Genomic DNA, 14378 nt, shown 5'->3' with positions numbered 1-14378 from the left:
ACTTACATAATTTGGGATCCTTCTCTGCTGTTAGTGATGCTTTCGCTGCTGCAGAATTGATTTCAATGGGATCGCTTTTTGAATCTGTCACCATCTGTCAGAAAAGGTGGATAATAGTTTATAACGCATGAAGAATTTCAACACAGCTCCCTGTATTTGTCTCCTGTGATATATTGCAAACATATATGATATATGTTTGCTTCATGATGGATTCATCTAGCTCATGCTTTTCTGTGAAACGTGCTCGCAGAGGGGCACGGTTCTGGCTCAACTGCAGGAGGAGGAGTGGTGCAGTGCGATGCAGAGAGTAGGTGGAGTATTTGGGACAGGGTTAGGGCTGTGCATTCCCTAATTAACCTGTGCTTATTAGGCAGTTTGCCCAGACCTGGAGATGGACACATGCCCACACAGAGGTGCTGTAGCTGATCTGCATACTTGACAGTGAGAAGCAAGAGCCACTGCTTTGAGAGAGAGAGCACCCTGAGGCCGGGCGCATCGAGAGTAGCGACTCTTTCCTCTTATAAATGTGTGTGTTCTGTAAATAAAGAGTGTGTGCCTGATGATGCTGCATCGACACGGACACAAAGTCTTGAACTACAGAAAGAAAAACAATGAACTCCAACATAAAAACTTTAAATGTCATATTTTGCTCAACCAGCAGCTTGAAGCTAAAACAGGATCCACTCATGAGTTATTTGGGTACTTCAGGCTGGATCAAAGAGCTAAATGACTTTTCCACTGATGGAGGAAAGGCAACAGATCACTCGCCCTGCACCTGTGTGGGTTTCTGCTCCTCCCCGTGCTCCTCCTTTGCTTTGGCTGCTGTTTCCTGGGCAGAAATGACTGAAAACCTTTGAGCCAGCAGTTTCACCTGAAAGATAATGAACATATTAGAAAGCCGTGATTCATTAAATGGTGTTTGGGGTGGGGGGTCATCGTAGACATGATTAAAGATTCTATATTTTGTGTATTTTAGCCTTCAGGCTCGAGCACAGGTGTTGGTCCGTGATCATGATCATGTCCCATGTTTTACATATTTGGCTCCTCCCATTAACGTATGTGTGGGTTTGTGTTGACTGTTGAGACAGGTGGAGACTGCTGATTGGCTGCTTTGAGTGCGTATTTGATGACTGGATGGACAGCAGCCTCTCAACCTCCAGCTGGCAGCCAGCAGAGAGCCAGCTGTTTACTGGGATCTTGAAATGTGAGGACTGAGCAGCAGTGAGGAATTGATTTGAGAGCCGAGAAGCTGAGAGAGCATTCTGAATTCTGTTTTCAGCTGAGTGCATTTAGGAAATAATGAATTGTAAATAAATAAATTGCTGTACATATTGAGCACCTCAAAGCCGTAAGATCCTTTTTTTCCTCCTTTTCCCCCAGTTGGAAACCGAGGTTAAAGGACTGTCAGCGCTGCTCTTTGCGTGAAAATTGTAAAAACTAAATTGCAGAAAAGGTTCTGGTAGCATAATTCACAGACCTGTCTGTAGTTATAAAATAAAAAGTTTAAAATATATGACCTCCTTCACGTTTTCCAAAAACATCCAGTGGGCCAGATTGAAGTCTTTGCCAGGCCCATACAGGACCCTGGCCCTTATGTTTGACAGCCCTGTTCTAGGTTATCCCTAACTTGGGAATGTAGTAGAGGATATAAGCAGTGTTGGGGAGTAACGGAATACATGTACCGCCGTTACGTATTTAGAATACAAAATATGAGTAACTGTATTCCGTTACAGTTACCGTTTAAAAAGGTGGTATTCAGAATACAGTTACTTTGTTGAAATAAATGGATTACACTGCGGTACTTTCCTGTTTCATTTTGTCGCGGGTCAGGACTGTTTGGGTTTTGTTTGACAGCTACGTTCTGTTGTTCCAGGCGGCAGCGTTACGGTTGCCATGGTTACAGGGCGACGCTCTCTCTCTCTTTCTGCGACTGTGTGTTTCCTGGGTGAGAGAGCGCCTTTTCGTTGTTGTTGTTGTGCTAAGCTAACAGGCAGAATGCTACAGTCCGTGTTGCAGGGAGAATGCACTGCCATACACGTTATGTGTCTGTGAGCGCGAGGAGGGAGAAAAAGGGGAGTGGAAAGGTTGGAGTTGTCGTCGAGGAAAAACGGGAGCTGGAAGCATGTAAATATAATAATAACCACTGCAGCCAAGAAGAGTGCCTGACGAGCCCAGTTGTAATTAAGCTATTAAGACTCGACTGTACACCGTGTTCGTGTTTTCCTCCGAAAACAATAAGTTCCGTTGGAGCAGTCTTTCAACGCCTCTCTCTGTCTCTCGCAAGAAAAGTTGATCCACACAACAAAGTAAAGCTATTTTTCGGCTACGAGCCGACAGGGACCCCGCTGTATTAGTCAGAGGTCCCTTTACTACAGTTCGGAGTCGCGGACCTTCAGTAATAGTAATAAATCACACAGCAATAGTACATTCACGTTGTTGTAAAAAGCACGATAATATATTAAGTAATCCAAAGTATTCAGAATACGTTACTGTCATTGAGTAACGTAACGGAATACGTTACAGAATACATTTTGGGGCATGTATTCTGTATTCTGTAACGGAATACATTTTAAAAGTAACCTTCCCAACACTGGATATAAGAGGGTGTTCTACCTGAGATGGTTTTTGGTTGGCTCCGTGTTTCTCCTTTGTTGAAATCAGCGTTTCCTTGGCTGAAAACATGCGGGCGAGTTCCTTCACCTGAAAAAACATCCATAGCGACAACCAAACTCAAGCATTCCCATCAGAACGCTCTGCAGTGTCACAACTGTGAGTGAGAGATATGGAAGACTCTGTACCTTCACACCAGTGGAGAGTTCAGCCTCTGCAGCGCGATCCACTGCAAACACAAACACAACAGCTACATCATTGAGCATGAATGCATTAGCCTGAAATCATAGAGGGGCACCTCAGTGTCAACTATATATATGTTTAATTTTGTGTAATAAGCTAGGATATTTATAAGTAGAGCTATTTTGTTATATGTTGTAATATTTCATTTAGTTGAGTTAGTTACTCTTACTGTCTTGGGGCACATCATTTCCTGTGGGATTAATAAAGTATTCTGATTCTGAATGTTTATCGCCTGAACCATACGATCACATACACTGTGTTGGATTGTCCTTCGGTGAGACGTCCGCTGCTGCAGGACTTGTTTGTGTGTTTGCACTCATTACATCTGAAACGTTCTGTCAAAAAACGAGAGGATCGCTGTTAAAATTTGAGACATTTCAGAGTACAAACTGTACCTCAAACATTTGTAAGATGTTTTCAACGACAATGCTTAAAAAGTCTTAGATTAAAAGTGCAAATGTAGCTAAACTAATTAGATTAATTCTGATCAGGTGCCGTTGGTGACTACATGCTACAGCTTCCTGTTTACCTCTGGTCTGCAGGCTCTGACTTCACAGTTCTTCCCCTCTGTCATCTGAAGTTTTGGCTGTAATTCAGCTTTGAACCTCTCCAGCCTTTCCTTGAATAAAGCCGAATGCTTCTTCTTCGGCGGGACCGGAGGTGGTGCTGTCGGGTGGTCTCTGGCTGATTTGCTTGCCTGGAGGTTTAAAATTGAAACATTTGCCGTAACGTTCAAAACAACCAGAAATAAAGTGAATGAATAAAATAATGTTTCTAGTATACGTCACAAGAGGCTCAATTTTATAAAAGAAAGGACTACACTGGCTTAAAAACATGCATAAAGCTCATTCATCACTTAAAGGGGGAGCTACTTTTTTTGTTACAGTGGTGGATGTTCATTGTAGATACGGTCGAATTTTCTGGCAATTCATATTTCAGGCCTTAACGGGTTAAAGGTCATCAGTCTAATGTGTTAAATTGCAGTACCTGTGAAAATGTTTGATTCTGTGTGTGATTTTCCTCAGCTTGGCCTGCTGGTGCTGGGTTTGTGGTTGCTGGACTCATCATCTGTAATGCAAATGTTGACTGCTAATGGCTAAAATTTGACTAAATGCCTGAACAAAGGTCGGCCTCGTACAGTCTATTCAATACCTGTCTCTGATCCTTCGTCTCTTTCTTTTCTAGCAGCTCTGCTGTTTCCGGTTCTCGAGTACTTGGAGGTTCTCCGACAGATCTTCTAACCTGAAACATTTTTAGAGAAACACATGTTATTCTTGTTTTACCAAAACACTGCTTCATGACACCAAACTCTGGTGGTTTGTTGCACAAGCCGAAACATTTTTTTGAGTAAGTCACAGGACTCTACCTTCAAACCTGTGGAGAATTCCTGCTGCTGGTCACTGGTGGCTCTTTGGAAAGATGGTTGTGAGGTTGGGGGTGCTGTGAGGAAAAAAGGATTGCTTTAATGTTTTTTTTCCCAGACAAATTTTTTAATTTGCTACATGCATGTTAATTATGATGATCATGATGCCAAATTATTTTTTAAAAATAATTTGTCTTGAATAAACTTTATTTCTTTGGTCACACATACGTGATTTTGGCTTCTCCTTGATTTTGGCTGCTGGTGTTGCATAGTCTGCAGATGGGTCAATGTTTATATATCCTGTCATTGCACTACTGTCTACTGCCTAAGAGAGACAAAACGTTTCTTAAACTGAAGAAACATGTGTAAAACCTAAAGTCCTAAGGTCTAAAACAGTGACATACATGTGATAATGGTTGTTGCTTTATTTGTTCCTCCTTAGATTGGATTACATTTCCTGGGTATGGTGGTGCTGAAGGCTCCCTGGCAGGTGCAGTCACCTGTAAAATATGGATTCCATTTACATGCTGCTGTTTACTAATTTTAAAGTACTATGAATGGATCCATTGTACCTGTGGAAGGGTGGGGAACTCGTAAAGTTGATGGTCTGACTTTGAGTTATTGGCTCTTTGGGTGGAGCGTTGTGCAGAAGCTGCTGTAAAAAGATCATAGTTCCAGCTTTCGCTTCTATTCAAAGTCATACTCTTAGATCGTAGCTCTGTACACACCTGATTCGTATTCATCCTCTCTGAACGTTGCTGCAGAGCTGTTACTGCTGCTTGTCTTTGCTGGTCCTGGTGAATTCTGTCAGGTTAAAATGAAACTATTTGAAAACTAGCTGCCGTTATTGAAGACTTTTTACTATAGAATGAATGAAAAAACAACAGCCACGCTAACTGCTCATTGATGCTGTCAAAGAGTAGACTAAGATGGGCTACATGCATGTTAATTATGATGATCATGATGCCAGCTTGGCTAACATTTGCTGCTTAGCATTAAAGACAAAGTACATGAGGATGATGTGATTAGTTGGTTTGGTGCTGGACAGTCCTTCACCAAACTCTTCCTCTGAGGGATGTTCTGCAGTCAGTAACTGTACTATAAATGTGAGATGCTAAAGATTAAATACTAAAACAAAAGTTCTGCTTCAAGCAGCCCGTCTGGTACCTGTGTTTGATCCTTCCTCTCTTGATTTTTGAGCATCACTGCTGCTTCCAGGGGAACCTGAAACATAGAAAAAGAAAACACAGCTTCTTCCTCTTTTTCAAACCACAGCGCTACGTGATACCAAACTCTGCTGTTTTAGCGCACAAGCTGGAACACTTAGAGAAAATCACCGCACTCTACCTCCTGCTGCTGAACGCTGGTGGCTCTTTGGAAAGATGGTTGTGGGGTTGCTAGTGCTATAATAAAAAGGAGGGTTTTTTCAGACAGGTTAAAAAAAAACATCTTCTTTTGTATACATTTTGTTAATTTCTTTGTTTATACATACGTGACTTGGGCTCCTCCTTGATTTTGGTTGTTGTTGTTGGATAGTCTGCACAGCAGTCAATGCTCAGATATCCTGCCACTTCTCTACTGTCTTCTGTCTAAGAGAGACAAAAAGTTACTTAAACTGGAAAAAACAAAATACAATAACCTTAAAATCTAAAAAAGTGAGGCACCTGTGAAAATGTTTGCTGCTTCACTTTTTTCTTCTTAGGCCTGACTATGTTTCCTGGGTATGATGGTGCTGAAGGCTGCCTGGCAGGTCTGTTCATCTGAAAAATATTGATTCCACTGACATATTTAATCACTTTAAAGTTATTTGAGCAGATATTTCCATCCTGAATCTAAATAGCAAAATACAATTTTAAAAAAAAAAGGCAATGCTAAATCTTAAACTGTATTACCTGCTTTTCCCGGTGTTTTACCGTAGCTGGGACTGATTATGTGGTTGTTTAAAGAAGTCAAGGATAACTAAAACACAAAAGCTACACTTCAAACAATCTGTTTTGTACCTGTGTTTGCTCCCTGCTGTCTTTTTTCATAGGCAGCACTGTTTGTTCCCGTGGTGGAGGAGTTGGAGGCAAGGATCTTTGTACCTGACATACAGAAAACACTTTAATTCCAGTGATATTGCACTTTAAAAAAAGCGTCAGCAGTAAACTTTGGTGGTTTGTCACATGCTTAAGCATTATTTAGCAAAAAAACACAGTACCTCTAAACCAGGGGGGAACTCCTGCAGCAGGCGACGGCTGGCTCTTTGGAAAGATGGCTGTGGAGTTGTGTGAAGTGCTGTAATTAAGAGCAGATGATTTTTTTATCACACTTTTTTAATCTATTCCTAATGATTTGAACAAAGCTTGTCTTGAATAAACTGTAACACTTAATTCTTTGTTTGTACTTACGTGATTTGGGCTCCTGCTTGATTTTGGTTGCTGTTGTTGCATAGTCTCTACAGAGGTCAACACTCAGGTATTCTACCATCGTGCTGCTGTTTTCTATCTAAAAGATAGAAAACAGTTCTTCGTTTAAACTTTCTTTTAAAGTTTAAAAGAAAAATATCTTAACTTGTAAAAACAAAAAGGTACCTGTGATAATGTTTTCTGCTTTACTTTTTTCTCCTTAGGCCTGACTACATTTCCTGGGTATGGTGGTGCTGAAGGCTCCCTGGCAGGCCTGCTCACCTAAAAAGTATTGATTACATTTATATGTTACTGTTTACTCACTTTAAAATTGGCCGACTATTAACTCTAACTATCATTATTAACGATAACTGTAGTACCTGTGGAAGGGTGGAGTGTTCCTGCAGCTGATGCTGCGACTTTCTGGCTCTTTGGGAGTAGTGCTGTGTATATGCAGAAGCTGCTGTAAGTAAGAACACAGCTCCATGTTAGCCTCCACATTTTGTTGTATGAGAATCATGTTTTTACTAAATTCTAACTGCGTACATACTCAGTTTGTTTTCTTCCTTGAATATGGCTGTTGCTCCAGAGTTGGCATAGCCGTACACGCTTGGTGACTCTGGAAAATTCTGTCAGGTTGACGGATAAAGTTGAGAAAAAGTTGATATGTAATGAAAACACTAACATGGAAGTTTTTGTACAGTGATCAAAAGTAACACAGCCAGCTAGGAGCATTTAGGGGGATCTGCAAGTTACTACACTTTCGGTGACCTTGATTATCAAAATGTCGGGGTCGTCTGTTCACCACGTGATTTAACGAAACATCAAGCAACTAAAGTCATTAAGTCATCCTTTACTTTTATAAATTATTTTTTTGTTATTTTTCATTCTGAAAAAAAGAAAAGGTGGTGGTGGTGGACAAAGCTTAAAGTGCTTCCTGTCACTCATTTATTGGCCTAAAAAGCAAACTCATACCTCTTCCTTTACAGTCGCCTTCTTAGCTGGTTTCCAGTATTCCGTGTCCTCCTCCCACTGATTTTTGCATTTGTACTGCTCCTTTTGGGGGATCCTCACTCCCTTTGGTGTGCATCCCATCTTCCCCTGGTGAATTCTTAAACCCTGGTAAGTCGTAACTTTATTCCATCCGCAGTGACAAACCCGGAGGCTCAGGTTTGAATATTCTGTTGTTTCTGTTTGTCACATAATTCAAGAGTCAAATGAAGATTTTAAATAGTCTTAAGCAAAAATAGAAATTTATAGCAATGAAAATGATTTTTTTTAACAAATTCCGGTTTGGTTTGCTTTAATCTGCTGATACCTGAGGCATAATATACGTCCCACGGCATTCCTGAGGAAAACGAAAGGTGACCTTCCGTGTTTTTATGGTAGGTGCCAGGTTATGGAGGAAATCCAGGAGAATGACGCTCCCTCAGTAATAGACGTTTAAACCATGTATTCCAGCCCTAACCCTAACCACAACTTTAATGCTGTTAGATAGTGTTAGATAGTAAAATAAAGGTACATGTGTAGATTCATTCCAAACAGTTCTCATGTTTCCTCATTTTTCTCATGATATAGGGATGTGTTGGGTGCCCGGAAGCGTAATATGATTTGTCACTTAGCGTAAAATGTTACACTTTGGGAGTGAGAACATGTTGGATCAGGTCTTTTCCTATTGGGGTGTTTTTATCAGTTTGAAAGAAAAGTTATAATCTTGAAGTCACACAACATAATATTTAAAAAACAAACAAACCTACCAATCTTGAAAGAGGTGCAGACATCTAGCCTGAGGTCCATTTGAGTTTTTGTGTGTCCCACATAGCTCTGTGTGTAATGCTGTGGAGGGTCTGAAACCCTCACACCCTTCGGGGTGCATCCCATCTTCCCCTGGTGAATTCTCAGGCCCTGGTAAGTTGTCACTTTGGACCATCCGCAGGAGTGACAAACCTGGAGCTCCATTTTTGCTGCGTGTCTGCATTACACACACAACAAAAGACACACAGAGGATGCTGTGTGACTTCCTTTTTTGCTCTCAAAATAACTGTGCTGACTGCACAGAGTGATTCACGAAACACTATCAAGAACGTAAATAAGTGACTTATGTATGTATGTATGTATGTATATATATGTATATATTGTACTATTCTTAGTTAGCGTATTGTCTGTCTTGTCTTAATGTTGGTTTAAAATGGAGCACTGTAACAAAAAATAATTTCCCCCAGGGATCAATAAAGTATTCTGATTCTGATTCTGATTCTGAAACTTTCTGTGATTGTTATTACAGTATTCATTTTACCTCAAATGTGAGAACAGTTATCTTTTACCATTTTCTTGTGTTGTACGCACAAAAACTATGATTTTTTTTTTTCTTTTCAAAATGTGCATTAACATCTGGATCATCATATAAACGTTTAAAAACATCCAAGCTACAACAGCTGCAGTGGCTCAGGTAGCGAAAGTGACAAGCTTCCCTTTATCCACAGCTGCTGCGGGTCCATCTTTTCTACTGTAAGTCGTCACTTCCCTAATATTAGAAAACTAAATTTTTAATTGCTAATATTATTTACCTAACTGGCTTGTGTTGGTTGCAGACCTACTGCATTAAAAGCAGCAGGCTGGCATCAAAAGGCAGCCACTGGGTCGTCTTCCAGGTAACTGTCTGATGATAGACAACAGGAAAGCACCGTAAAACATCAGTTTCATTACTTCCCTTTTCAATTTTGACGTGACTACAGCGAAACCTCTACGTGTGTCTTCTCCATCACCTACTTCTATCATAGTTTAAACAAACTAAATAATAATAATAATAACAATAAAGTAGTCAATTCTACTTTTTTTAAAATTGATTACAATTCCTGGAGTACGTTAGATATCCATTTGTAGCATCACACCGAAATAAGCTGTGACTTGATGACGTACAGGCTCCTCATTATTTAGGGCACCGTGGATTCTTGATTTTGCTCTCCTCTGTTTTCTATCGTAACAAACAATAGCAAAGATCAGCTGGATAAATCTGCTCTCTGTGTTACTTACAATAGAATCAGGGCGATGGATGCATGTGGTGCCTCTACTGTGCACTCTTCTCTTCCTTTGTCTACCGTTACCTCTGTGCTGACATGATGTTTGGTATGCTTTGTTTTGTGCTTTTACTTTCGTTTCCGGAAAAAAGAAAAAAAAAGAAGGAGGAAAAAAACCCGCCAACCGCCCCTGATAGATTTGCCCAGACATGATTCAACTGCATATTTTCACAACACACAAACATGGTCACATGATGAATAAAAAAGGAGAGACAAAGTTATATTTTCAAACAGGGATTTTATTCATTACATGCTGTTTGACATTGCCTGACAACACTGAATGTCATTCATTTAGCCTGAAATCTGACTACTTTTCTGGAAGCAAGGCAAAATAAGGAAAGGAAAGCAGTTTACATTTTTATGTTGTTTTCAGATGATGCATTGTTCTGTACACTGAGGCTGTGGTGGGTTTAGGAAACCTTGAAACTGTAAAAGTGTACATTTGATATTTGTGTGTACTTTTTATGGGACAGTGGTGACACAGCTAATCATGGACCTTGACTCAGTTACAAGAACTGTCTGTGCTCAGTCACCGCTTTGCCATAAAAAAATACAGACTAGTTTGCAATGTGAAAAACTTCAAAATAAAATTAAACACAATACAAGTCTGTGCTAAAGAACAGCCACAAAACACCCCAAAATAATTAAGTGGGATACATAACTAAAAAACTGGGAATATAATTAAAGTATATGTTTTGAAAGCCCCTTATAACACAATATTTTATTGCTGATCTTTATTGCCCATACATTCACTTAAACACAGACTGTTGTTGCTGTTGCAGCTGATCAAGCTAGAGGTAGGTTGTGTTCAAGACTGCAACAAATCATTATAAGTTAATCTGCTAACTTCATTTTCAACTGATCAGCTATCTGTTTATAAACAAATCTATTAAATGTTCAGGATTGTTCTAAGAAAAAATAACTTTCTGGATTAAATTGTGTAAGCAATTTAATTGTTTCATCTTTGGATATGTTATCGAATAACCTTTCGCAAAAAAAATACAGAAGTAACTACTAAGCAAAACTGTCACAATGTTGAGTGCAAGTACGTGTAGTTTTTAATAGTGTCTGATTCACAAAGTTCTAGGATCCATTTGGTCCTCCAACATGGTGTAAAAAAAAAACACCACACACACTCTTCTTACTAACCACAGTATTTTAAGCTTCGTCTAAATTACAGTTAGATCAAGAGTTTGTGTTCTAGATCAGGTTGTAAGTCTTGACTGGTTCACATGTTGAATAGCAGTGTGAGCACACTGTAGCAGCATTGTTTTGTGTTATGATTCTGATTATCTCAATTAGTAAATTGGACCAAACCAGGGGTTACGAAGACTGCTTTAAAGGCTTTTGAGTAATAAAGCAAATAACGGAGAAAAGATAAATGGTCAGTACTTGCTTTACTATCATTGGTCTGTCACTAGCTGCTAAACGTAAAGATATATATAAAAAAAAAAAGTCTAAGGTAAATGAAATGCCTGATAATTCCCATTTTCCTCTATCGGAAAAAAGAAAAACAGGAAGGTTGTGGACCAACAACCTTTAGTATATTGTAGTTAAAATGCATTTCTTAAGACTCCATTGGTATCTCTCTACAAATAATCAAAGGCTCAGAGTTTTTCTCTTCTTGTTTCACGTGTGGGCTGAAATATGGGTAAAGCTCAGCTCTGAATGAACACTCAGTGAACGAGTAGATGTGGGACTCAGCCTTCACATCGTAGAAGGAGACGAGGTCTTCCTCGTAGTCCACAAACACTCCCACCTTCTCAGGTTTCTCTTTTAGGTGAATACGAACTGGCGGTGCTGTGAGGGCTGCATACTCTTCTTCTTCATAATGTACAATAACCCAGTACCCATTATCTGGGCTGAGTTTGAGCTTCCCTTTGCGGTTTGCACCGCCTCTTACTAGGCCTATATCCCACCCCGTCTTGTTGTTGACCTCCACCTCCCAGTAAGACTTCCCAGAGGATAAGGTATTTTGCCCCACAACGCTGCTAAATATATCAAATCTTTCAGAGACACGGGGTAGTTCCTGATTCTCTCCTCCATCTTTCACTTCCTTCCTATCTTCAGACAGCACGAGGCGTTGGTGTGCAGAATCTGGATCCAGTTTTACGTCCACTGTAAAATTAAAAACATGTAAAAGAAAGTCTGTATTTTAAACAAGTCACAGTTTCTAAGAGAGCAAATAATATGAACCACATACCTGAAAACTTTGGGATTCTCTTCAGTTCTGTGACGAGAAGAAAAGTTTTAGATTGATTAAGTCAACATTTTAACTTTTAGTTTTCACTGCTCTTAACTAGCTGCTCTTACCAATGGGAGTTAGTTTATCCATTTCTTGCTGAATTTTTTCCAGCATTTTTGTTGTAGTTTTCCTGATGGTGCCAAAGGACAGCGATGTGTCCAGGTTTACCTCATCCCAGTCTATGATGTCTCCAGTGTCTGTAAGAGATGGGTACTTCTGCAAAACAGAAATACAACCCAACAGTTTGATAGCTGTGCTGAACAAAATGTCAGTAGCTAATCAGATATGTTTAGCCTTCAGACTGATTATGAATGTGCCACATATATCATCCCAAAGTTTTCTCTACCTTTAGGAAAAGGATGTGGTCCTCGAGAACAGAAATGTTATCTAGTTCAGAGATGGCCGTTTCAAGATTGTTGATCTCTGCTTCCAACTCATGTTTACGGTCTTTTGCTTCTTTTTCCAAAACCTGCCTCCTGTCTGTTATTGGCTTATGGGCTCTGGCATGGGCTTCTTCCACAATGGCGATCACAGCGTTGAACACATTGTCAATAACCCACCACTCATTTTCCAGCTGGTCCTGAAAATGGAATGAAACAGGAATGTCTATTTGACTGTTCACCTCTTTTTTCTGTATTACATAGAGTAACACACTACTTTTTGACTGGTTTAGTTAGGGAAGGTAATCTGAGAAAGGTTCAGCATTCAGTCAGTTACCATAAACACAATTTTTATCTTTGAAAAAACAAACTGACATGGTAGATTTTCACTTTGACTCGTCTGATAGCAGCTGGATAGTGTAGTGGTAAGACTACACACATTCAGAGTGAGTGTCACAAGTTTGATTCCCACATGGTATCCAGTAAGGGTCCTGCCTAGACCCCCCATGCTAAAACCAAGCCCTGGAATGGCACAGCTATGTCTGCAGCCTGTCCGCAGCTCGGACTCAAGAATTTCACTACATGTTGTACTGTGTATAATTATGTATGTGACAAATAAAGGTTTGTTGTTTGATTGACTTTTCTCTAAAAGTCAGTTTACTTGCTGCTTACCTTGCAGCTCCTGAAAGCTTCCTCAATCTCAGCAGTCTTTGTTTTTCTCTTGTCAATGTTCTCATTTAACTCTGTCTTGGTGTTGTCAAGTTCAGACTGTAGGAGAAACATAAAATAATACTTTAAAAATGTATTTTTTCCACGTGTACTCATTTTTTGTGCACTTGAAAATTCTTTCACATGCCACAATATATTAAGTATAGTAAGTAAAATATATACAATGCTGTCAAGACTCAAAACACATATTCAGAGGTTGTTATGGTAACTTACCCTTTTCTTCTTCCATTCATCTTCAGTTGAGACAACCTCCTCCTGACCTTCCATGCAGAGAACACAAATGCATGCCTGCCGCTCCCTGCTGTACAGCTCCAAGGGGCGTCCATGCTTCAAGCAGGCCCTCGCATCCAAATTCTCCACCGGCTCCACCAACTTGTGGCCCTTCAACCTTTCTGTTGACAAATGATTGTCCAGGTGAACTGAACAATACGATGCAAGACACACAAGGCAGGACTTCTTGGCCTTCAGCTTTTTGTCACTGCAAACATCACAGGCCACCTCCCCTGCAGCTCCAGTGTATTTCTCTTTCAGTTGTTCAACAATGTCTCTCAGGACTATATTAACATCAGGGATCCTGCTTATATAATTCTTGCATAGTGGGCACCCTCTGTCACCGATATTACAGCTCCGGATCAGACACAGCTTGCAGAACGAGTGACCACAAGCTGTAGTGACAGGATCCGTAAATGTGTCCATGCAGATGGAGCAGTGGAGATGCTTCCCCAGCGAGCCGGGCTCACTGGGTGATGCTGAAGTTGGGACCATATCTGCTTGAAGAGAGGACCACAAGGTTATTCACTAAGAAAAGTAACAGTGACTTTTATTTTGTCAAATAAATTTTCCTTGAAATTCTTGTTTTGGATTCAATTGTTAGAATATGCGTTTCGTGAGTTGTTCCTAACATAAAGGAAACTGTAACCTTGTAAGGGGTCATCGACTTCATAATGTCCTTTATTAAAGAAATAATAACGATAGTGGACAATATGTACCAGCTCCACCCACAAATCCCCGTACACTTCTATGTAAAATTGCTCAGCTTTGAAGCAAAAACTAAATTTTGGTGTATGCGGCTTAGGTAAACCTTCCTTGCAGCTTTAAAGCACTTGGTTGATATGACACTTTCTTAAATTACTTGAGGCTTAAAGCTATGCATTGCTCGGGGGGTGTCTATTTCCAACTAAGCCACATGATGTATAGTCGTCACCTAAACAAACTGAGCTAACTGAGCTGGACCTCCCAGCTCCCAGAATTAATTGTACTAACCATTCAAAGAGTTTGTGGTCACGATTTGATGTATGAAATTCTGCCATGTCATGTTAATTAGCACTACTTTCTGTGTCCATG

At 40.1% G+C, this 14378-nt stretch overlaps 1 protein-coding gene across 1 annotated transcript in view; it reads right to left on the bottom strand.

The window, feature by feature from the left end:
• The window catches only part of LOC308408215 (uncharacterized protein), a 64381-nt gene that overhangs the window by 49197 nt on the left and 806 nt on the right, over positions 1 to 14378 (bottom strand). Inside the window, exons 2-6 of the mRNA XM_080900384.1 lie at positions 13248 to 13804; positions 12978 to 13073; positions 12272 to 12505; positions 11994 to 12141; positions 11884 to 11910 (exon numbers count right to left, since the gene is read on the bottom strand). Coding sequence (XP_080756510.1) covers positions 11884 to 11910; positions 11994 to 12141; positions 12272 to 12505; positions 12978 to 13073; positions 13248 to 13799 — 1057 coding nt within the window. The 5' untranslated portion in view covers positions 13800 to 13804. The remainder of the gene's footprint in view (positions 1 to 11883; positions 11911 to 11993; positions 12142 to 12271; positions 12506 to 12977; positions 13074 to 13247; positions 13805 to 14378) is intronic.

The sequence above is a fragment of the Rhamphochromis sp. 'chilingali' genome (genome assembly GCF_963969265.1).
Source record: "Rhamphochromis sp. 'chilingali' genome assembly, chromosome: 1".
NCBI classification, from domain to species: Eukaryota; Metazoa; Chordata; class Actinopteri; order Cichliformes; family Cichlidae; genus Rhamphochromis; species Rhamphochromis sp. 'chilingali'.
This window is presented reverse-complemented; position numbering and strand designations above follow the sequence as displayed.